A 23836-nucleotide genomic window follows, 5' to 3' on the forward strand; every position below is an offset into this window, starting at 1 on the left:
CTAATTCTACTCAAGGCTTAAGTGTAAATACTTGTAACACTTATGTTTACTTAAGTAGTAGTACCTATGTTATATACATATTTACACATTTAGTTATAATGGTTCGGATCTACTTACCTACACTAGATGCTTCACAGATTTGAAGTGATTAGCATATGGGATGGCGAGGTAAACAAAAGATTTGCATGTTATTTCGCGAAATAGAGATGGGATTCCGTAATATAATGCCCATGCGCCTTATTTACGCTGAGTTTTGAATATGTAGGGTTAATTTTGAATATATATTCCTGTTTAGACGTTGAATTGCTTATTTATATTAATGCAAAAATTGTTTTAGTTGTTTGCATTTTGTGGATAGGTATAGTGAATGCAGGTAGTGTAGGTTTTGAAACTATAGAATCGATATCAAAAGTATCTTTTCAGGTAAGTAGTCTTTCTAATGTGGTACCAATTCAGATATTAGTACTTATAGCTATACTGTGTAGGGTACAGTATTACACAATTAGCGTAGGTACCTTGCCGGATTTTTCTTTATCACTTAAAACAAGACAAGAACACTATCAACTGAATATTTTAAACTTTTGCGTACTTTTTACTGAAGTGTATTAAACCCTCGATGTAAATATCAACATACTTACCTCGGATTTTGGCATCGCATAAAAAGTAAAGTAGTGTACTTGGGTACGTTTTAGGATTCAGAAAAAACATCCAAATAAAATATGTATTCAAAAATAAGCTCTACTGGGACACTTGAAGAAAGTGCATTGCACTTCGAATGGAACGAAAGGACGATCAAATTCGTTTAGATACTCCTACAAATGCCTATTCATATGAATATTTTATGAAGCACGAAAAACAGTTTTCTGCGAGGCGGCGGCTTTTTTGAAGAGCAAATATTCATTTACCTAGCTATCTTTATTTTTCGAGTTTGATTACGTTTAGCACATTTGAATGCACTTCGACTTACTGTTGGAATTGGGATAAAAACTAGAAGCTCAAATGTAGGCGGCAGTACTGTTGAGTGTTCCTAAATTTTGAGTTTTCTATACTGTTTAGCTAAAATTCGTGATAAATTGCTATAAAATGTGGAGCAACGAGTAAGACAGTTTTGATTGAAAATAATTGTTTCTAAGTTTTCTTCTTTCCGATGTTTAAGATCTTTATACTTATTCCACACACTACGATTTTGCAGTTAAATCTTGCGCAAAGGGTTATAGTGTAAAAATATAACCAAAACAATATGTTTGATTAATCAAACAGTATGGGAACTGTAAAAATGTAAGCACTACAAGTCCATTACTTTATCGTCAGCCATTCGGCTAACTACACGTATATATTTAATAGTTATGGTCCCAAGGGATGTATGCAGATAATGTGCTAGCTATCTCTGTTTCCGACCCTCGGACCCGACAAGAAAATTTAGGGCAACAAAATACTGTTATGTTGCGAAAATCACGCCCCTTCAATGCCAGAGCAGGGACAGATTTAGACACAATTCTCTTGAAACGTGTCGGTTCAGTTTAAGGAAATTCAACGCTGAGAAGCAGTCGTGTCTATTTTCTATTCTCATGAATGTTAGCGCCGTCTGGCGTCTGGCATATTATTTACTAGTAAAAATGATTTTATAATACTGATAATACATTTTACGAACGTCGCACGAAACTCGGCTCATGGCGTCGTATGGGAGTATTACTTACACAAGAATTAATCGACCCTAGTGTGTCGATAGCGATAAGCGCTGTATGAGAGAAATCGTCGACCAAATCTGAGTGGTCGGTATCGGGGTCCTGAAGTGTTTGTTGTCGCAAGGTGCAATCACCTTGCTTGTCGGCTCTATGGCTAGAGTAATCGGGTCGTCTGGATAGTATAATATTACGTCCTTCGGGTGCCGATACTTTTCAGTACCGTTTCTAATCGGTATGTACTTATTCGGAAGCCGCAAGCACTAGGGGATTTGGGTGTTGCGGAGCGAAATCGACGATTTTTTACTAGTAAAATGCCTGCTTACTTAATCGTTTACTCGTACTTGGATTTTGTAAGCACAATTTCAGCTGCTCGGCAGGTTGTTTTGGTTGGTGCGCAGTTGTCAAGTTTTCTGGGTACGGTTTCATACTCGCACTCGATTTTTAACTGATCTACAAACTAGATATGGATAACATTCTCTACTTGGACGGACTAATTAGGGGTGCATGGTAGAGTTTTAGGACAACAAGATAGATTCTAGTGGCTAGAGGGTAAAGTTGTGCTTAAACATACCTCATAAGCAGTTTCTCTGAGTTGATTCGAGTGCTTCGCAACTATGATAATATTCGAGTTAGGAAACTCGCATGTTTAGATTTGCTTGCATATCCTTTTGATGTGAATGATATTAACTAGTGTCTGTTTTAACCGAGTTATTTGCTCTATGTATTCGATAGAGTCATTAATTACCATAACTTAATTTATAGTTCTTGTAAACATTCGTTGGAAGTTGAGATAAGTTCGTCTATGCTGGATTCAGGAACACCTTAACTGATTGTAACTTTTGAGTGTCTACTTTTACAAACTAGAGGACGGATTTATAATCGTTTGTGAACTCCTTCTAACCCCTGATGCTCTCACAAATTCAAAGTTCTGACATGGTCACCCAAGGGGCACGCATATTAACATTTTACTATAATATGCACCCTACTTACTTAAAATATTATATTACAACTTTTTCACAAAAAATATTGTCAAACAAATAAAATAAATAAATAAATAAAAAAAGTTGACAATTGAAAATTGGGTGATAGAGTAAGAGAGACATAATGGTGTAAGAGACGATATAGTGACTAAGATTGAAAAGAATATTAAGTTAGTTTGTACACGTAGAGCGGATGAAGGATAAAAGGATTACGCAGTATATAAAGCGAAGGTTGGTGGTAGGGCTGGCAGAGGAATACCTAGAAGGACGTACGTTGACCAAATTGGCGATGTCCTTAGAAAAGGTTCAACTGTGAACCGGCGTGTGTGTATAAAACGAGTAATTAGTGTGGAGGAAGCAAGAGAAGTGTGTCAGGATCGAAGCAAATGGAGTTCCATAGTCTCTGCTTACCCCGGTGGGAAATAGGTGAGTTTATGTATGTATGTAGGTATTATTTAATTGTCAGATAATGAACATAATTTGATATACCTAAGTTAAGTACGAGTAGGTTATATACCTAAGAAAGTAGTTAAGGTTACACAATCGCTTGACGGACCAATAGAAAATCGGGAACGTAATTTTATTATACCGGTATAATAACGGTAGCGTAACCGTAACCGCTTGAATACCTTAACTTTAATTAACCGTTTGTTTGACCAAGTCAGTATGCTAGGCCTTATGATTATGATGCCTTTTCGCGTTTTATTCCATTTCCGATCAAGAGCTTTTAGTAATTTAGCTTTTACGAGAGAAGAATAAAGTGGATTTTCGTTCAGATTGTTAGTAGCTACATTAAGGTGTAGGTTCACGTACACATTGCTTCGGTAAGAAGTCGAACGTGCAATAAAATGTATTAAAAATGTAACACAACGCTCTGGTTTTATTGCTAATTGGAAGTAATTCTTCAGACATTAAACGTCACACCAATGTTACATTAGCAAAGTGAGGCGTTTTCCATGCCACCTAATTTGGTGCACTGCACTGCAAAACACGCCTTACAAACATTAATTTTACCTACCCAATTAATTGTTAGGCGCAAAACGTCAAGCAATACCTTGTGTTTAGGTAGAGAAGACAAGGGAGAGACACACTTAGCATGTACGAAAACTCAAAATACTCATATTTCATAAAAAAGATAAATGTGTCAGGATCGAAGCAAATGGAATTCCATAGTCTCTGTTTACCCCAGTTGGAAAGAGGCGTGAGTTTATGCATGTATGTATATTAATATTGGCGCTGATTCCGGTAAACACCATCTAAGTTTATTTTAAGTTATACCTGTCATAACAAGCATAGAATTTATGGAACGTCACGTCAATTTTAGGCAGAAAAATAAATCCTTCCAAAATTTTATATTGGCCAATAACCCGATAGAATTAAGTTGACACCACACGTCAAACGGGTTGCATATAACCGAGATATTCTTTCATTTTAAAATTAACAGTTGTCAATCATCCGTCCCTTTCATTTTCGGCGAATAAGAAAATCACAGGTATAACTTAAAATAAAATTAGGCGGTGTCTGCAGAAATCGGGGCCATTATCTAACTATGTACTTAGTATTTACCCGTGGCTCGTCCGCCTAAGCTCTTTAGACCAAGTTCACAGTATGATCAACGAATTCCAGGCCTCTCGATTAATCAAAAGTTATTGATTAGTTAACAGAAGTAGTCACTTCTGTTAACCACTGAACGTTGAACTACTTGGTTGGTTACCAACTCGGAGAGAAATCCTGGTCAACAGGTTAGTTCAAAGTTCAGCGGTAAATCTATCTCCTCGTTTCGTACCTGGTATGCCCAGGTTTTTGCGTCCAAAGGTACGTTTTGTGAGTGGTCGTTGTATTGTGGTTTACCCGCATACCACACGCAAGGCATTTATGCAAGACTAATCTTTTGCGCAATTAACTTTTTCAGGCGCTTCAGTGATAAGCTAAAATATTATATTTTTTGTTCGCCTTTTTAATTACAATTTGAATGTTATCATTTTATTAGGTAAAAGTACCCAGATAAGAGGATGCCAAATGAGTATAAGATGACTTTAAGAATTGCAGGTACCTGATTGTACACAATATACCTACGACTATTATGTACTTAGGTATATTTACATATCTCTCACTATTCACTAAGTACCTATACTGACTCGACCCTGTTTCGCCTGGGTACAAATGTCTCCTTAAAAGGCAATAATCATGTTATACTGCTGTATGATTCTGAAATTTGTTTAAAAAAATGCTTTAAAATTACTCATGTGAAATAAACATGTTTTTTTCCTATTTTTTCATAATCTATCATAGCCAGATGTTTAAATAGGTATTTTCTAATGGTTATGTTATGAGTGCACCAAGAAAACTGCGTCATAAAATTATTGTAACAAACAATAATGTTTATATATTTCTTTTTGACGTGACTTATTGTAGATTTGCCGCAAATTACATTAACTACTTGGCCGGAAGAGCATTAAGAAATTATGATAAGTGTTGGTCTGATATGCGAAGATGCGCGCGCAAACCATGATTTTGTGAAATTATAAAATATACTTAATCGCTTAAATAAAGTACTTACTGGCTAAGGGAAAGGTTACTCACAGAAATAATTGTTCGTATTCAATTGACCCCAGAGTACCTATATTGGAAAGCTGCCGAAGCATTTTTTAACGAGTAAGGTAATTGTTTATATTATTAGGTTTGACAGACTTTTATAACACAACCACCAACCACGCGCCACGATAGCGTGTGTAAGTCAACTGAGTTTTGTTTTATTTAACACTTAGGGTAGAGAACTATCTCTGTATCTCTGTAGTGGTTAGAGCGTTGGGCTTACGATCTGTAGGTCCGGTTGTAAAATCACTTTGTGAGATAGTTTGATAAGGACACTACAAGCTTGAATCGCCTGATTGTTTGAACAAGTAAGATGATTCCGTGCTTCGGGGGCATAAAGTGCACGTTAAGCTGTTGGTTGGTAAAACAGCTCCACCAACCCGCAGAGGAGCAGCGTGGTGGCGTATGCTTCATACCCCCCTCCGGTTGATTGAGGGGAGAAATGTGCCCAGCAATGGGACCTATAAAGGCTGTTTATGTTATGTTAGGGTAGAGGACTTTTTTTTCGAGAAGCACATAAGACTTTTTGACCAGAAATCTTAGGTAGTTGATTTCCTAACAAACAAAATTTGTTGTTGCACGATATTGCATTTTAGGAGAATAGTAGCAAAATTATTTTTTTAGTCATATCAGAAAACGGTCGTCTCTTGGCTGCTCTGCTGACTAAGGATTGAGGTCGTGTGTTTATGTATATGTGTAATCACACAGAAAAAGGAAATACGCAAATTATACAATCGTGGCCACTTCTGTGAAAAGCGCCTCTGTACCACATTAGCTAGTAGAAATAACACAGTTTAAATGGTAGGCATTGTAATAACTAACAGTAATTGCATCTTAAATCTGTTTAATTACTCTCAAGAAATAATTGCAGACACGACGGAATTAATTTCGGCCACCCATTTTGTATTTAAACATCCTTAGTGAAAGTTTCCGCCGCGTGTCCATAAGTTACTACAAGTTTAGCCTTCAAAGAATTCCTCATTTATTATGGCTGCTGTCTAGGAAAGACATAAATAAAAGAGTGCCCGTTGTGCTTTTATGTATATTATGTTGTCCTTCTCTCTTTATTTTGTGTCCATTGTGCTCAATAAATTATTTTATCTATCTATCTACAAATAAAAGAGTTTGTGTCGGCAATTTTAAGGAATAGAAGAGAGAGTGAATTATTAGGAACGAACGTTACCATATTATGCATATTATTTTTCTTTTTTAATTAACCGGGATACTTGGAAAAATATGGGGGAGGCCTTTGCTCAGCAGTGGGATCATATAGGCTAATAATAATAATTAATGAATGGCTTGGCTCGGTAGTTGTGGCAAACACTGCAAATTTAAGTACAAGCGTATTTGTAAAAGTTTAGACCAAAAATATTATTCTAGACTAATTTACTCCTTTTCAATAATATGGACTTGTTATTGAAAACTAAATAGAAGATAAACTGTACCAAGAATTTTCTAAAACAAAGAAAGACTAGGGTTTTCCAATATTTTATTGTTTATTATCAAAATAACGCTTATGACTAGTTTGATCTTATAATTTCTATGACATTAATATTTTATGAAATATATACCAGGTTTTTTTTACTTCCGCTTTCCGCCGCGCGAACAAGAATGATTCCAGTATATCTTGTGTTTCTCGGTTATGAAAAGGATTTTGTCATACTCACCATTTAAATAAGTATTATGTTACCCCTTATAACGTGGAATGATTAAAGGGACATATCTCTCGTCTCTTTCGCTCTAGGCGACGTGCTATATCTCTGTCCTGCTGTCATTTTAACCAGGCTACGTTAAAAAGGGTATAGGTATAATGAATGGTATATGCTGACATTACGACATTTCTGTGAAGGTATTGGAAAATGTAAATGTCAGCATCTGCGACAGCGAAATGAAAGACAACACATTTACAAGGCAAATGAAGAATCAGAGAATATTAAATGAAATATTATACAAAATAAATGCACTAACAATACTTAAATTACTGTTATTATAATGTATAGGTGTCTAGCGATCTAGTCTTAAAACTATTAACTTAGTATTACTTATTATTCTGTTATAAAAGAAATGTAAACGAAGTATGCAACGAAAAACTTATTGAAAATGCAACAAGGTGTCAAGAGAATTTAATTAAAAATTGTCGTGAAAGAATTCTGCGGGTTTAGGTAAACCGAATTCTTATTGTGTTCCACTTTAGGTCTTAAATGACCTATTACAACTGTATCAACTTTTGTAATAGTATATATATTAATTTAGGATCAGCCAATTGACAGCGATTTGGGTGTCAAGTCGAAATGTACGTACTATATAGTAGTTTTTAATATCAGTTAAATCAATTATTATCTTTACCTCATAATTTGTTTCACACCTTATCAACTCTTTAATACATATCTTGGTTTCAGAAAAACACTATATTCTATATCTGAGACGGTTTTGAAAAACCCAAAAGCGCGGCCTGGTTGGAATACCCCGCCTTAACATTACACCCTACTCCATTTGGCTCACATGAGGTTCTCCGTACTATATTATTAATTACAAATTACTTAAATATTTTTAAAATACACAATAATTGTATATTGCACACCAGTCTTCAAACTTAGTCTTATTAACGTTATTTACAAATGCTTACGAATATCATGAATCAACACATTGTTTAGATAATTATTCTGTTTGGCGAAGCATTCGACGATGTCGAAGTGGTCCATTTCGTCTTTTATCTCTAAATACATGTTCTGCATTAAGCAAGTGTTGTGGAGCAGCTCATAGAACTCTCGGGACTGCTTTTTGAATGTTGGACTGTCATTTTGAGCTGCAAGGATGTAAAGTCGTACTCTTCTCGTTTGCAGGTGGTTGTAGCAGTCGAACTGTGGCGAAAGAGGGACAGCCCACTCCTTTGGGAGTTGCACTAGCTCGTTGACAGAAGTGTGGACTATTTCGCGAAGGTCGTATATCCCCGAGATGAGGAACGCGCCTTGTAGACGCTCAGACCCAGGAGTGCTGTCCAAGAAGTCTGCACTGGAGAGGAGTTTAGCGACCAAATGAGCCCCGGCCGAGTGACCAGCGAAATATACCCCCCTAAGAATAAATACATTTGGTCAAACACACAATACAGGAAGAAACAGAAAAGTTATTTAGTAAAGTTTTATTTCGGGCAGAGTTTTACAGTGTTCTTTCTATTCGCTCCTGTAATACGAGAATCGAACAATTCAGCGTATAAGTCAACAAATGTATAGGTAGAGCTGCTGTTTAGTATACGGTAAAAAAAACATGTTTCTTGTCACTTAATAAAAGAACTGTAAATAATATCAACTATATTTACCTAGAACCCATCTTCGCAGCGTATTCAAAGACGAATCTGGCTGCACTTTGGATCTGCGTGATAATTTCGGGCAGAGTGGCTGCTGGACAGAGGTCGTAGCCGACCACGATCGTTTTGACCCTGGAGCGGTGCAGGGGCCCGGCAGGGTAGCGCGACACCTCGCGACACAGCTCCTGCCAGTAGCCTCCGTGGACGAATACCAAGATTGGTGCATCTGTGTCAAGACGAAAGAAAACAAACGTAAACTCAAACTCAAAAATAATTACACTTTGAATCGTCAATTTAGCAATAAATATACTCTTTGTCGAACGTTTCATCCGCCTATAACTACTGCAGCTTCTTACAACCTGTATAGCCGAGGAAATGTAGCTTTAAGAAAAACCTCGGCACAGGGCAAGACCTTAGACGTTCTTAGAAAAAATATTTTTACTCAAAAAACCGGAAGATAGCACTCAATGTGTTAATTATGTTTTTAGAGGGCGGCATCCCACTCGCGTCAGACAGAGTTCTGCAGGGCGGACGGCAAGAGGGAAACCACTGCCCTATATTTCCTTAAAAAAGTAGCATGGAGAATGCTACACCGACAAGAGTGTGGCTCTTAAGTTAATGATGATGAGAGCTATTACAAAACGGACAACATGTGAACTGCAAGCCAGATGCATAATTGCAAGTGGGAAACATTATTTTCTATATGATGTATTTGAAATAACGTAACATAAGCTCACGACTATATCCCAATTGGGGTAGTCAGAGGTACATCCACCGCAAGATGAATTAATTACCCACATCTAACCGAGCATTCTGTTAGACCAAGGTGACACGTGAGCACTATCGCCGTCTTGTTGGTATTTGCTATAGAACTTGAAAAAGTGACTAACTAAAAATAGTGTACCTTAAAGGTCACAAAGTAAGTAACATTCCACTGCCTTTTAGATACGGGATGACATTGTTAGGTAGTTGCACTCATACTATCACGCAATTCGTTACATCAAGGTTAGATCATAGAACGTAATAACTATTTCTTATGAAACCAAACATGATATCGAAATGAATGTAAACATTGCACTTTCTAGTAAGTACATCAATTCATTATACAATTATAGGTAGGTCATTATCTCCTAGTGTTATCTCGTTTTACACAGGGTCCGCTAACCTAACCTGAAGATTTGATAGGTCAGGTTTTTAAGCAAGCCAGACAGGCAGGCAGTTCTGTCTCTTTTATCCTTCTCCATCTTGAAAGGAACCAATTAAAAGCTAGGTTACATATCTTTGAAAACACATTTCTCGGCTTGTGTGTGTTGTAGCTTTTTATTCTTATTTTAAAATTTGTTTTTAATAGTATGTGTGTTGTTACAATTGTAGTTGAATGAAATGTACTTGTTTATGTATTTTTGATTTATACAAGATTAAAGATTACTACCGCTGGATTTGAACCTGCGACCTCTCAAGAAGAATCAAGCATTCTTCCAACTGGCCCACGGTTCATTAATTCATTATAGAAGTAGGTAAGAGATGGTAAAGTTTAACCACTCCGGGAGCTAAGTGGCTTCCGTTCTTGGCTTTTAGTTTACGCTTCGTTCTCATCCGATTTGTAAGTTTGGTTTTTGCGTTGCATAACTAGTTCTCAGTAGGCATTTTGGCTCCTCGTTTGTCCGGCCAAGTAGTTAATACCATTTGCGGCAAATCTACCATAAGTCACGTCAAAATTAAAAAAATAAAAGGAGTTATTTTATTTGTTCTGTATTTTTGTTATCTAAAATCAAACTGCACGCTTCTTCGATTGCTTTAATGCGCTATTGTTTAGTTTATTTTTGTATTATGAAGATCAATTTATTTATTAAATAGGAGGTGAAGTTTTACTGATGCCGAAATTGTTCCAGATTTCTTCAGTAGAAAGGTATATAATCATTTCAATCCTATTATTATTAAGATAATCAAGGGTAAGGTTGTGTTGTGGTAGCTCAGTTGGAAGAACGCGTGACAATCACTGTAAAGTCGCAGGTTCGATTTCAGCACGGGCAAATCTATGATTTTCGAAATTGTTTTCATAAATGAACAGCGGTTAAGGAAAACAAGTTGAGATGGGCCTTTGGCGGTTCAATAGTCACCCTGACACCAGGGTTGATGGGGTTGGTTATCCACCTCACAACCCACACGATAGAAGAAGAATAAAATATTTCCATTTAACATATTACCAGAAGCGCTCTTTGATGAAGAGTTTACCTGTTATCATTGAAGTAATTAAGCAAAGTAATACAATGAAAACACGACGTTGTTTTAATACAGCTATTAAAGTCAGCCATGAAACCTATTAAACACTTTACAATCCTTTTCCTTGGCCTTATCGTATGATTTTTTATCGTACTCGAGCATTGTAAAGCTGTAATAGAACTATTATGATTTCAAAGTCAAGAGAATGCTGCTATTTAGGGTTTTTAATAAAAAATCTACATTTAGCTTTATCTAAGTGTTTTTTTATTAGTTTCTAGTTCCGGTTACTATTTACAATATAGTGAAAACCACAAAAATCATACATAGATCGAAAGAATTTGGCATGGACAGGAGGAGGACCTGGTGGTGTAATTTAATGTCCCGGCTTCACAAGAGCTGCGGGTTCAAGACCCGTCCAAGTAAAAAAAAATCGATTTAAATTTTCTCTTCAGGTATAACATTAAGTACCTATTCATATAAGGTAAGTTAAGGAAAACGGCTACAAACTACCAGTTGTTCACGACTTACCGTCGGGTAGATCTGTTCCTAGGATGTCCAGTTTCTGTCCTGGTGTGGAGCCGTATTCGATTTCCAACTTGTGGGGTATTGTATTGGTTACTGCTTCACTCTCTGAAAAAATTGAAAAAAGAAATGCTATTAAATTTACGATAAGGTGCAAAAGTCCAACCAGTTTCTTGCAATAAATTAACTAACCAGTTAAGTGCAACCACACTTAAGACCTCCTGGTTACATGTCGTTTCTATAGTGGACCAAAAACACCAACAAAGACATAAATTTTAAAATTATGACAATGGTTTATAAATTCACCACTGTTTACAGATAATTCAGTGGGCTCGGTAACTGCACTTTTGCTCTTTGATTGTACCTACTTATTCCTTTTACATCTATAGGTACGTATATAATAAGGGACAAAATGCTGCTAATCGTACAATAGAGCCTTTTGAGTTCCATACGAGTGAGTGAGTGCGTGTGAGTGTGTTGAGTTTAACTAGTACTGCGAGATAATAAGAATGAATTGTGTTCATTTACTCTTTTTATGGCTACCCGCATGCTCTTTAAGGCCGGTCACATACATTCGGAATTCCGTTTCGGAATTTCGATTCGAAATATCGATTCGTAATATCGAACGCATTAAATCCATACAACATCTATGAATCAACCACATACTTACAGTTTTTTCCGTTCGAAATTTAATCTGATTGGGAATTCCGTATGATGGCCTATGCATGGCCCAGTAACGGCGACGTATTTTTTTTTCCTTGATAGGTATAGCAACAGTGCTATCGCGATAAGAAAATCGTCGTCCATAATGTCAAATGTCTGAACTCAAGTTCTAGCGTCGCTCAACTGAGGCTTGTTATTCCGAACGGAAATAAACGTATGTGTGTGATATATTAACGGAATCCCGAAACAGTATTTCGAATCGAAATTCCGAAACGGAATTCCGAATGTATGTGACCGGCCTAATACTTGACAGTTCATACGGCTCAGTAACGCATGAGTAAGATAAACTTTACACATGTTTTGACGTGATTTAGTTTAAACGGCAATAACTACTTGTCCAGGCAACTGACTTAACATAGAAAGAAAGAAAGAAAGAAAATATTTATTTCCATATTGGACGCCACATTTACAAACTTACATTACAGAAATAAAAAAATAAATAAAAAAAAACAAAGACAAAAAGACAAATAATACAGACATTAAATACACAATGGATCAAATGGACATCAAAGCCAAATGAACGTAACATGCCATACCTATAATTTTCTTAAGTGCAAAATACTTATTTCAAATAAAAACTTGCATTTAGGTTTGTATATTTGAATAAGTTATGTAGCCTAGTGTTGAGAAAAAAGAAAAACTTAAGCAGTAAAGTAAGTATCTACCATGTTGCTTATTATCTTGGGTGTCCAGAAACATACTATTCTGACGTATTTTGGATCTGCCGATCGCTGCCGCTCAGCTCAGTCTTTAAGTACTTAGTTCGTATAAAATGGTATAACTTCTCTTCGGGATTAGATGCGTGTTTAACATTAGCATAGATTGGAATTTGGTCTAGGTGATCGTTTCAGCCATCTACAAGAACTAGCCATTGATTTAATGCAGCATTGATTTGGTGCAGTGCGAGCGAGATGTTCTGCGAGGCGCGCGTGCCAGGCTGGGCCGCATTGTTGCGTCGCGCCGTTGCGGGCGCGAGACACCATAATTTTGAATGGTACTTAATTGTAATTGTATTAATTTAATTTATTAGATATGGATAATTATGTATTATTATTATTAATTCTTATCGATTTTTCCTGTTAAGGTAAACTAAGTTTCCAGTAGTATGACCCAGCATTGCCGTTACCTATGCGTGTGCGCGTGTTTACCTGCAGTGACAAAGTTGAGGTGATGTTGCAGAACCTCCTGAGCGGTGGGGAATCTACGCGACCACATGCTGGGCGAGTACTCCCGCTCAAGTTCGATGTCCTCCGTGATCAGGGACATGGCTGGCGGCTGAGACACCTGTGAACAATATTGTGATGAGTTAATTACAAAAAACGCAAAAAACTTATCAAGGGCGATAACCGAAGACGACGAAGACGACACTACGCGCAAACAGTTAAGTAGTATATAATAAGTAAAAATGAATTTTAAACAATATGTTTTAGTTCTCTGGTCAAATTAAAACATACAAATTGTATAATTAATTAACAACATTCCGATTTATATTATATATGATATTGTGAAATATAGGTGACTACATTAACACAGTTGGCTCGACCATTATAGACGGCGGCGATACTGCTAATCACATATTACGTTGGTCTAACAGAATAATAGTTCAGGTAAAGCGTGGGTGCTCAGTTCATCTGTCTAGCCCAATTGGTAATATAGTTGTGAAGGAGTACTTCTTGAATGGAATCAAAAGTTTTTTTTTACTTAATATTGTGGATTTGCCGCAGATGGCATTAACTACTTGGTCGGACAAATGGGGAGCGCTGAAGGCTCTCAATGTTAAAGACAACAGGCCTGAGGGTGCCCAGGTGGGCGCGAACCTCGGCTCAGGGCGTCTTCTGAGAGGAAAAATATTTGAAAGAATTAATCGACCCTAGTGGGTCGATAGCGATAAGCGCTGATTGAGGGAAATCGTATCGTGATCCTGAAGTGTTTGGTGTCGCGGGGATGGAATGGGATTCCATAAATAATATAGGCTTACGAATATATCCCACTGGAGAAGTCAGAGGTAAATCCATCACAAGATGAAGTAAGTACCCACACCTCACCTCCATAAATAAACTACATAAAAATAATTCCCTCCCACAAATAAATTAATATAATAAGACATATTATTATCCATAAGTAGGTATAATTGATACTTGTACCTTCACACATTCTTGTTTCACCGTCGATGTGCATTTTTTAACAAAAAACACATGATACAATTTATTGAACAAATTTCTGACGAACACTTTTATTTTAAACATGTCACTAACACGACTTGATAGTTAGAGAACTGTCAAATAACTAAACAAGATCAAATTTTATAGGTCGAGTTTTGTAAAATTATATTGTTGTAGGCCTCAAACACGTTGCGTTAAATATGCATCTAAATACGAGTTATATGATATTCTACCGATGCACTAGTTGATACTATTTTAAAATACGAATATCGATCTACCTCTATTGATACTTACATTAATATTTGCCGTAACTTATCTTTAATAATAATAAATAATCTTATCATTGGATATTCAGTTTAGTTTCCTTAGAAGATAAGTATTTTTTTATCTTTTGACTATATAGGTTTACTGCCATCTTAATTTCTTACTTACTACTTACTTATTCACATGTATTCTCATTTCAATTAATGCCTTTCCATCATGTAATTTATGTAAGTTAACATCTTTATTATTATGATGCAAGAGTTAACATATAGGTAAAGTCAATCAAGCACCACAATGTCGTCTAAACAACTTCAAAATGTTAGATAAAGATAATAAAAATAAATAAATATAAGTAATGCGGGCAGCGCAGGACCGATCGTCGTGGAGATCCTTGGGGGAGGCCTATGCCTAACAGTGGGCGTCGTACGGCTGATGATGATGAAATATAAGTAATACAAGTTATCCCCGCGCGTCGACTTAGGGGTTTAATGCATAGAACAAGAAGAGCCTCTGACAGACCAACGTATTATTAGCGATTAGACCTGACTTCTGAGTATAATTTTTACCGAGCCTATAGACCAAGATTTTTTTGACGTGACTTATTGTAGATTTGCCCCTAATGGCAATGGGGAGCGCTGAAAGCTCTTACCCAGTTCAGTTAGGCGCGAACTTCGGCTCAGGGCGTCGTCTGAGAGAGAGTTCCTAGAAAAAAGCCGACCATAAAAGTGGAAAGCGCATGCGCATCCATTCATCGGTTCTCGAGATAAACCGTAACAAAAAGGGCCAGAATTCCTTTTATACTACCACAATAAGTCAGGTAAAAAGAAGCGCATAAGTATTATTTTATTATGAACAAAGCCCTATGCATTGTATTCGTCATGTTGGTCCCAGACCATACAAAAAAGGTAAGTACAGTCATGAGCAATATAATGCAACCACTTTAGGACTTTGTCGCACTAACATATTTGACATTTAGTGAGACTTACAGTTCAATTTGTCAAAAAAGTTAATGTGACATAGTACCAAAGTGTATAAATATTAATGCTCGTGACCGTACCTATTCTAAAAAATTAAGAAATGAAAATACAAAAACTGAGTTCGTTGCTCTAAAGGTCTGTTTAATGTTTAAACATTTAAGTTTCATTGTTAATTAGTTCTGGGATGGTGTGATGTATGTAGATCTGTGTACACTTACTTTATTTGAGTTTTTCACTAATTGCATTCAAACTTTATCATTACACAAAAATGAGCAATTTGCCAAATATTTGAGGACTGAAAATAGAAAACCTATGCGATTGTGTTCCAACGGGAATATAAGTAGATTGTTAACATGAATAAAATTTCTGAACAATTATTATAATATATTTTAATAATTGTTCATTTATTACTGAACAACAGAAATATGTTAACAATCTAATTAAGTATATTCGCGTTGGACCACAACCTCACCTTACCGCCTTCATTGATGAAGTAACGAACGAATCTCGCCTTCGAACCATATAAACATCAAAAGGCTAAGTATGGAAGTTTGATACATACGAATACTGAGGGGGATGATTCAGGGCATGATTCTGAGTTAATTTCAAGTGGAATTTCCCTTTCGGAAAATTCATGTCAGTTTTAGTCTCTCTCTCTCTCCTTGGCATTTATTATTCCCATCTGATGGTGGGGTCTGCCTTCTTCGTACTTCAGTCAGTTTTAGTATTTATTTAAATTATTTTCTATTACATATTTTTGCGACGGAAAATCGCACTTGATATTTACTCAGAATCATGGCCTGAATCATCCCTCAAAGTTTACGTTATGATGTCACAAACACCCTGTATATTTAGATGTAGATACTTAATTCACAATATATTACATAATTTTTATTGACTTCAAATAGCACAAACATCGGGATTTATCTTTTACCTCTAAAACTGTTTTCTCGTTACCATGCTAAGATGTTTATTTGGTGGTCATAACAACCACTAATTATATAGATAAGTGATGATGCAAGTTATACTACATGTACTACACATAATACTGTAGGTATTTTTAAGAAGATTTAAAGAATTAATATTACGCAGTGTTATCTCCAAAGTCAGAACACTTTAAAATGATAACGACCGAAGTGCTTAAAACGATAACATTCTATTTGACACGCTTTAAAATATGTGTTTATAGTTTTGGATATAAATTGACTAGCTATATTAAGCTGGGAAGATACTAGTGTAACATAATAACCATCTGAACAGCATAAAAGGTACAACCATAGATTTAGCGGATTTAGGAAAGCGCGAAAAAATCCAATCCAAATCTATGGGTACAACAGTATTTTTTCCTATATTTCCAAGTTTCCAAGTTATTATTTATCCATACATACATAATCCTTCATTATCAAGATGATGATGAAGGAATAATCCCCAATGAGTTGGCAGAGAGACACAAATAAACAGAATATAACTTGCAGGCACTATTGATACGAAATCCCAAGATGGTTATGATGAACCTTTTGGTGACAGTTAGAAGGTCAGTCCATCGCCCACATAACAAGTCCATCAAGATTCATAACCTTGCTTAAACTAGGTATATAGGTACCTAAGTTACGAAATACATGTTCTAGTATCCCTCGAATTCAACAACAACATATTGCGTAAAATTGATAAAAATAAAGATTCACACAATATGTTTCGTAATTCTTTCGTAAGTTCTAGATTAAAATAATGTTGTCTTGAGCTAGCGGGAATTATACGGAAATACCGAGTTTCAACTGGCAGGTAACTAGACCAATCATCGATATTATGAAGTTTTAACTAAAGTGTAATAAATACTTCATTATTCTGCCTTCTCCTTGACCTTTCATTCGATGAAGTTAGATTTAGAGCGTTATTTACTTTTCTATATAAAGGTGATTAAAATTCAGGCTACATATTTTCATCTAAAGTACCTACCACCAGGAGAGGGTGTGGTCAAACACCTATTATGACAATAAAAAAACATAAGTATTGCAGACGAAAACTTCTACTGTAATACTATCATAATACCCGCAGTAACCTAATACAAGGTATTAACCACTATGCGGTCCGGATATCACTTACCTGCCAAGGATTATATCGCATTTGCTGTAACCTAATATCTCATACTTTAAAATACTAGCTATATATTAATGCGCATAGATAAAATGCGCATAAAAAGTACCAAAAAGCGTGACAGTACGTGTCCCGCGCAGGGTGATATTATGATTATGATAAAACTTCGGGCTAAAAATCGGGACTGTTTCGGTACCCTAAGTCTGAGAACAAACGCGGAGTGGAACGGAAGCATGGGAGCATTACGTATTTTGACTTACATACTTACGTACATAAACTTACGCTTATTTCCCAACAGGGTAAGCAGAGAATACGAAATTCCATTTGCTTCGACCCTGACATGCTTCTCTTGCTTCCTCCATTTTCATAATTTTTTCATACACGCACGCCGGTTTAGAGTAAATCGTAATAAACTTTTTCTAAGGACATACTTTGACGAGCTCGGTGGCGCTGCGGTAAACGCGCTTGGTCTGCGATTGTTGAAGTTAAGAGCAACTTTCGCAAAGGCCGGTCATATGATGGGTGACCACAAAAAAAAAAAAAAACATGTCGAGCTCCTCCGTGCTTCGGAAGGCACGTTAAGCCGTTGGTCGCGGCTGCATTAGCAGTCGTTAATAACCACCAATCCGCACTGGGCCCGCGCGGTGGTTTAAGGCCCGTGCCCCAGCAGTGGGGACGTTAATGGGCTGGTGATGATAAAGGACATACTACCCAGTTTGGACAATGTACGTGTGTTTTTGACTTCCTGTTCACATATGATCTTTCTCTACTTTTCATACACTATACCTGGCTAGTCCTAAGAATGGCAAGTTTTACGGTCTAGTAGACAATCCTCTAAGTAGAGGAACTATTATTTACATCTAGTGTACGTACCACGGAATAGAAAATATCCTTTCCTCTATTACTAAACACTTAACCCAATAAACAAAATTTTGGAGTGCCATCAGTCAAGAGGTCCATATTACCATTATCAATTGCATTAGGAGAGTCGAGGCGCCGGTGAGGTGCGGTTTGTGGTTATTCCCCTATATTATCTAGTTAGCCACGGACCTTTATAAGCCAGTGCCTATCAAACTACATACATGAGAACACGTTAATTTCCCACTGGGGTAGGCATAGGTCACGAAGCCACTTTCGTTTTTTTCATACTCGTAATTTTTTTTTAATTATACATGCTAGCTTGTTTAATAATTATTGAATTGAAATTATCGCGGGCGCGTTATGTTTGTCGAACGATTCCCCTCCTAATCCTGACTTGTTTGTCCCCACTGAGTGTTTAAAAAGGCAACATTAAATTCATCTCAAAAGCAATTACGCATTGTTTTTATATATTTATGCAAATGCAATATGATCCTGGCAGTAGTCAGAAGACGCTTCGAGTATCAAAGTTTGGGATTCGCTCAATGTAATTAAATTATTAATCAGCTCTAATAGGTGACATACCTTTGAATTTGAAGAGTTCAAAAGTGCCCTTTAGCCACGGTACAGTGGATAAAAATAATTAAATTACGTAAACTCGTGACATCGGAATCTGTATAAAGGCTTGATGTAATTTTCAGTACCGTTTCACATTTAATCATTTCAGTTAATCACATTCGCCTTCTTTTGATGGTGATTTCAGTTGCGGGATTTTATTTACATAATAAGTAAGAAAGTATTTATGTACGTTTGTGAGATTATTTGTATAAACTCCACTTTACAAAAGCTAAATCTCGACAACATATTTTTAAATCTAAATGGGATAGTAGAGACGTTTCAATGTGTAATATCAAGAAAAAGATTTCCGAATTCAAATCGGAAAATGTAGTTTGGATTATATACTTTGTAATTAAATTAATAGATTATAGAATTAAAACAACATCAAACGGTACTATTATAATACGTAAAATTTTACGTACTGTACAAAATTACATTTTACATTTATAAGTAAGTAAGTACGTATATAGTTTTAGTTAACTAAACTACTAATTAAACACCTTAAGTAAGTACATGAAATTAAATACTTTATTTCATCACTACTAACAACTATAAAAAAAGTAACTGCGCTGCTGTAGTACGCATTTTAATTGTAAACTTCTCAGAACATTGTAAAATGCATCTAGGTTGCTACTTGAGAGAACCGGTTCCCAAGTCATATCATGCTTCATTGGACCACATTGATACTTTATTTTTATCTAACAATAACTTGTTTGAGGATAAAATTTTATTTACTTAGATGCAAATATTACTACGTTACCAACGTGAATATATCGTCCGACCTACATTCTGAGCTTCATATTTTTTAGATGCGTGATATGAAGATGCGTGATATGCTTATTAAAATATTGTCAATTTTAGATTGAGAAAATAAAATATTTAAATTATATAGGATTTACCTGTACTGTTTTCTTTGTACTTATGTTTCTTTTGCGTGATCTTTTGTGTACAAATAAATAAATATAATATGATTTAGTTGCTAACATATCACTTTATGATAATTAGTAATTTATTTAATCAATATATAAAATAACAATTAACATTTACTGAGGTGTTATTGTAGAAGATTCTATCTATCTAGAAGGCAACTAGGAGACCTGTCTCTAGTAAGATTTTGCTTTAAGTACCTGCTGCTTTAAGTAACATAGCAGGCGAGGAGTGGCCTCTGCTCTGCCTACCCGAGAATATAGGTGGGACGCTATGTCGTTGTTTATTTATTATTGTATGTATATCTAGTACCTACCAAATAGATTTATACGTGTATATTACTATAGACGGCATTACGGCTCATCACCTATTACGTTGCTTAAAGCAAACTCAGTGAGGTCTGGGTACTTAGTTCATCTTGCAATGGATGTACCTCTGATTACCTCAATTGATATATAAACGTGAGCTTATTATTATTATTATATAACTTATTTCCAGCCGCCGTTATATGGCTCTAACATTCCCATTCTATTATCGAATGGGATGAGTGTTTGTATGAATGATGTGAATGGAAACAAACGTGGCCCTATAAATATTGTAAGCACCTTTATTTTGGTACCACGCGCAGCTATTTAGGCCGCTTGTACGTTCATAAATAGCATTCGTAATTAACCCACATTTGTACTCAACGTGACATAATGCCATACCTACTCATTTCGACTGGGTAAAAAGGATTCATCTCTAATGAAGGACTTTCCAGGCTTCGCACACCAAAAATAATGTAGATGACGCTGCCGAGATTTCTTATTACTCGGGTACACATTTATTGAAAAATACAATGTAATGGCAGAAGCATATATAAAACTAATTGTTGCTTGATATGTGGATCACATTATATATGGAATTATATTGCTATTTTATTGCTTCTCTCTATTTTGTAGTCTATACGTAGTAGCCTATTTTATTTTTAAGAAGCTAAGTTGAGAAACTTGTGTGAGTCCATCATGTTCCCTTAGTCGGCTTTTACGACATACACCTACATTAGCTCGCGCCTGTTTCCTACTGAGGTAGGCAGAGACCATGGAATGCGACAATTTGCTCGGGAATAGTAAGCAGCTAAACGCGATTTTATCCGCTCCCATTCCAGTATAGAAGTTTAGTTAATTATATTAATTATATGTTCTGTTATATTGTGATGTACTTGAACTGTAAGTATTGTTGTGAGTTGTTGCTAATTTCTTTGTTCAGGGACTAAATAACATACCCACTACCCAGATGCGAGAAAGAATACCATTTTAAAGTTGTTTTTTTTAATTGATATACTTACCTGCAAAATATGTTTTTTTTTTGGGAATATTATTTCTTACCTTTTAATAGACAGAATATGTTATAGTTACATGAGTGGAAATATTTTTTAAGTACATATGTGATAGTTTTTAAGTGTAACCATCTTACAATACAATACAATACAAATCAATCAATCTTCAATCTTCTATCGTGTGGATTGTGAAGTGGATTACCAACCCCATCTACCCTGGTATCAGGGTTACTATTGAACCGCCAAAGGCCCCTGACATGGCTCATGTAACGTCTACTTACTTACATCGGTAAATAGCAGCCGGGACCAACGGCTTAACGTGCCTTCCGAAGCACGGATCATCGTACTTTCGGACAATCGGGTGATCAGCCTGTAATGTCCTAACCAAACTAGGGATCACAAAGTGATTGTGTGAGTGTACTTACTGCTGACATAAAACATCTCCTCACACTCACAGCATGGAGGAGTACCTATCTATGCTCCATAGTCCCTCCGGTTGATTGAGGCCCAGCAGTGGGACTCTGTGCCCAGCAGTGGGATTTACTGCTCTCTATCGGCTAGTTTTTAAACGCATTGTGTTGTAGGTTCAATCGTTTTATAAGCGCTGACCTTGTCAATCCTTTCCGGCCTACCTTAGCGGCCTCATTGCACCTAAAAGGCTTTATTGATGGAATAAATATCTTGCATGTATAAATAATATAAGGTAACTTGCGTAAAATATCTATGATCAAAGGAAAAACCACCGTATGTTTACTGTAGTACCATGGTAATACCTACGAATGATAGATGCGTGCAACTTTAAAGATTTGATAGACATAAAATAATTCACACGTGTGGCACCCGCTATCGGCCTAGAGTCGATAATTGGATAGGAAAAATGCGACATTTTATCCCGTTTTTCTATGATGTCAAATATTTCTTTTTCATACAAATTCCTAGTAATTTCGTGTTTTGACGTTTAGTAAAAAGTACGCTATTCTTTCAAATATAATCCTCCCGCATATTGCCTTTACACGAGTCATCCTCAGGCCTGTTGTCTTAAATTTTGTACCGATGAGAGTCCTTAGCGCTCCCTATTTGGCCAGCCAAGTATTTCGTAAGTATGTAGGTAAAGTAGGCTATTCAAGACAACCATATATATGTAAAAAGGCCACCCGTAATTCCCTTTGTGATGGGCGTAGACCACGGAGGAGGCAGGTGATAACACAAGTCACCAATAGAAAAGTTGCAGTCACACTTAATATTGAAGTCCTTAGACAGATATACAAATACGATGGTTCATAATCTATGGTTATAAACTTATAAGTCACCCGCCCTTTGCTCGATGTTAGCGTTGATTCCACTCCACCAGACATCTCCCAATTTTTTTGACATAACATAGCAAACAGTATCACGCCTGTATCCCCAAGGGGTGGGCGAAGGTGTATATTATATACTATTTATACACCCACTCCTCATCAGCACCGTTCACGTCCCATGCAATAGGGGGCTAGCCTATTGTGTTATTAGTTATTTTATCTAGTTTTTATTTAAGCATAATAATATTAAAGCATGAAAGCATAGAGATAACTATACGCATTATATATTATTATTATTATTAAATAAGTGCATAACGATAAAAATAGAGCATAACATTTAATATAATCATATTACTGCTTTTATATAATATTTTTTTAAGCTAAGTTTGTTTGCAGTTCAGTCACTTCTAGAGTCTGTTGTAGGTATATAGATAATAAATAAATAAGACCTTATAAACATTTAAATTGACATCATTAAACAAGAGGTAATACTAAAAAGCTAAATGAATTTCCCTGACTTTACAAGTTTTAGTCTCCGGTTGATGGAGGGGAGGCCTGTGCCCATCAGTGGGACGATTAGGCTGTTTATGTTTATATGTTATGTTACCAGTTTTAGTGCAAGAACCGGCTTCGGCGCTATGCCACCGGCTGGACACCCATACAAGAAAAAAGTTCTAAACTAACGCCACACATTTTATAAATAAAGTCCAATTTAAAGTTAACAAAACTTACCGAAGAAATGACAGTAACAGTAACGGAATCAACAACAAAATGTAACCGAAGGTCGAACCTTGTATGTAAACAAAGAGCTTGATAATATTGCGCGTCGCGTCAACAAGACGTGCGCGTCGCCACGCCCGCGTACCGACTGTGCGCGAACGCGTAAATGCGCCTAATTTTAACTCTACAGTCTGTCCATTCGTCCGTTGCTTTGCGCGTTGCCCTGATAACAAGTTATCATTAAAATGCAATGCTTGCAGGGCAAAAGACCTGTGATGCTGCGCGACTTTGTGTAAGTTAGAATGTAGGTACGGTCTTCTTCTTTTCGCGTGGGTTGTAAGGTCGATAACCGACCTCACCAACCTGGTGTCAGGGTTATTGTTGAGTCTCCAAAGTCAGACAGTCTAGAAAATAAATCATCCCTACGGTAAAAAAGAAGAAACAAGAGGCGACTTTATTTCTACGAGAGCAATTTCTTTCAAGCTACCATATCTATTGCGTCTACGTAGGTAAAGCGAGTAAAAGTTTACTTTTTCGTGACCTTGGTTACCTACCGTATTGCGTACAA

The 23836-nt window shown here is 36.3% G+C and overlaps 2 protein-coding genes across 2 annotated transcripts in view; both read right to left on the minus strand.

Annotated features, from left to right (window-relative positions):
* LOC126381493 (uncharacterized) overlaps positions 1–5317 on the minus strand; it is an 85016-nt gene extending 79699 nt beyond the window's left edge. Inside the window, exon 1 of the mRNA XM_050030979.1 lies at positions 5249–5317. The gene's annotated coding sequence lies outside the window, so the exon portion shown is untranslated. The remainder of the gene's footprint in view (positions 1–5248) is intronic.
* Positions 5318–6732: 1415 nt separating this feature from the next.
* Positions 6733–23425, minus strand: LOC126381512 (kynurenine formamidase). Its single transcript, XM_050031000.1, has 5 exons — positions 23281–23425; positions 13181–13316; positions 11316–11417; positions 8577–8790; positions 6733–8332 (listed from the first exon to the last, which is right to left on the minus strand). Exons 2-5 carry the CDS (start codon positions 13296–13298, stop codon positions 7873–7875), a joined length of 894 nt encoding a protein of 297 aa, XP_049886957.1. The 5' UTR covers positions 13299–13316; positions 23281–23425; the 3' UTR covers positions 6733–7872.
* Positions 23426–23836: the final 411 nt, after the last annotated feature.

Source organism: Pectinophora gossypiella, chromosome 3, assembly GCF_024362695.1.
Source record: "Pectinophora gossypiella chromosome 3, ilPecGoss1.1, whole genome shotgun sequence".
Taxonomy (NCBI): Eukaryota; Metazoa; Arthropoda; class Insecta; order Lepidoptera; family Gelechiidae; genus Pectinophora; species Pectinophora gossypiella.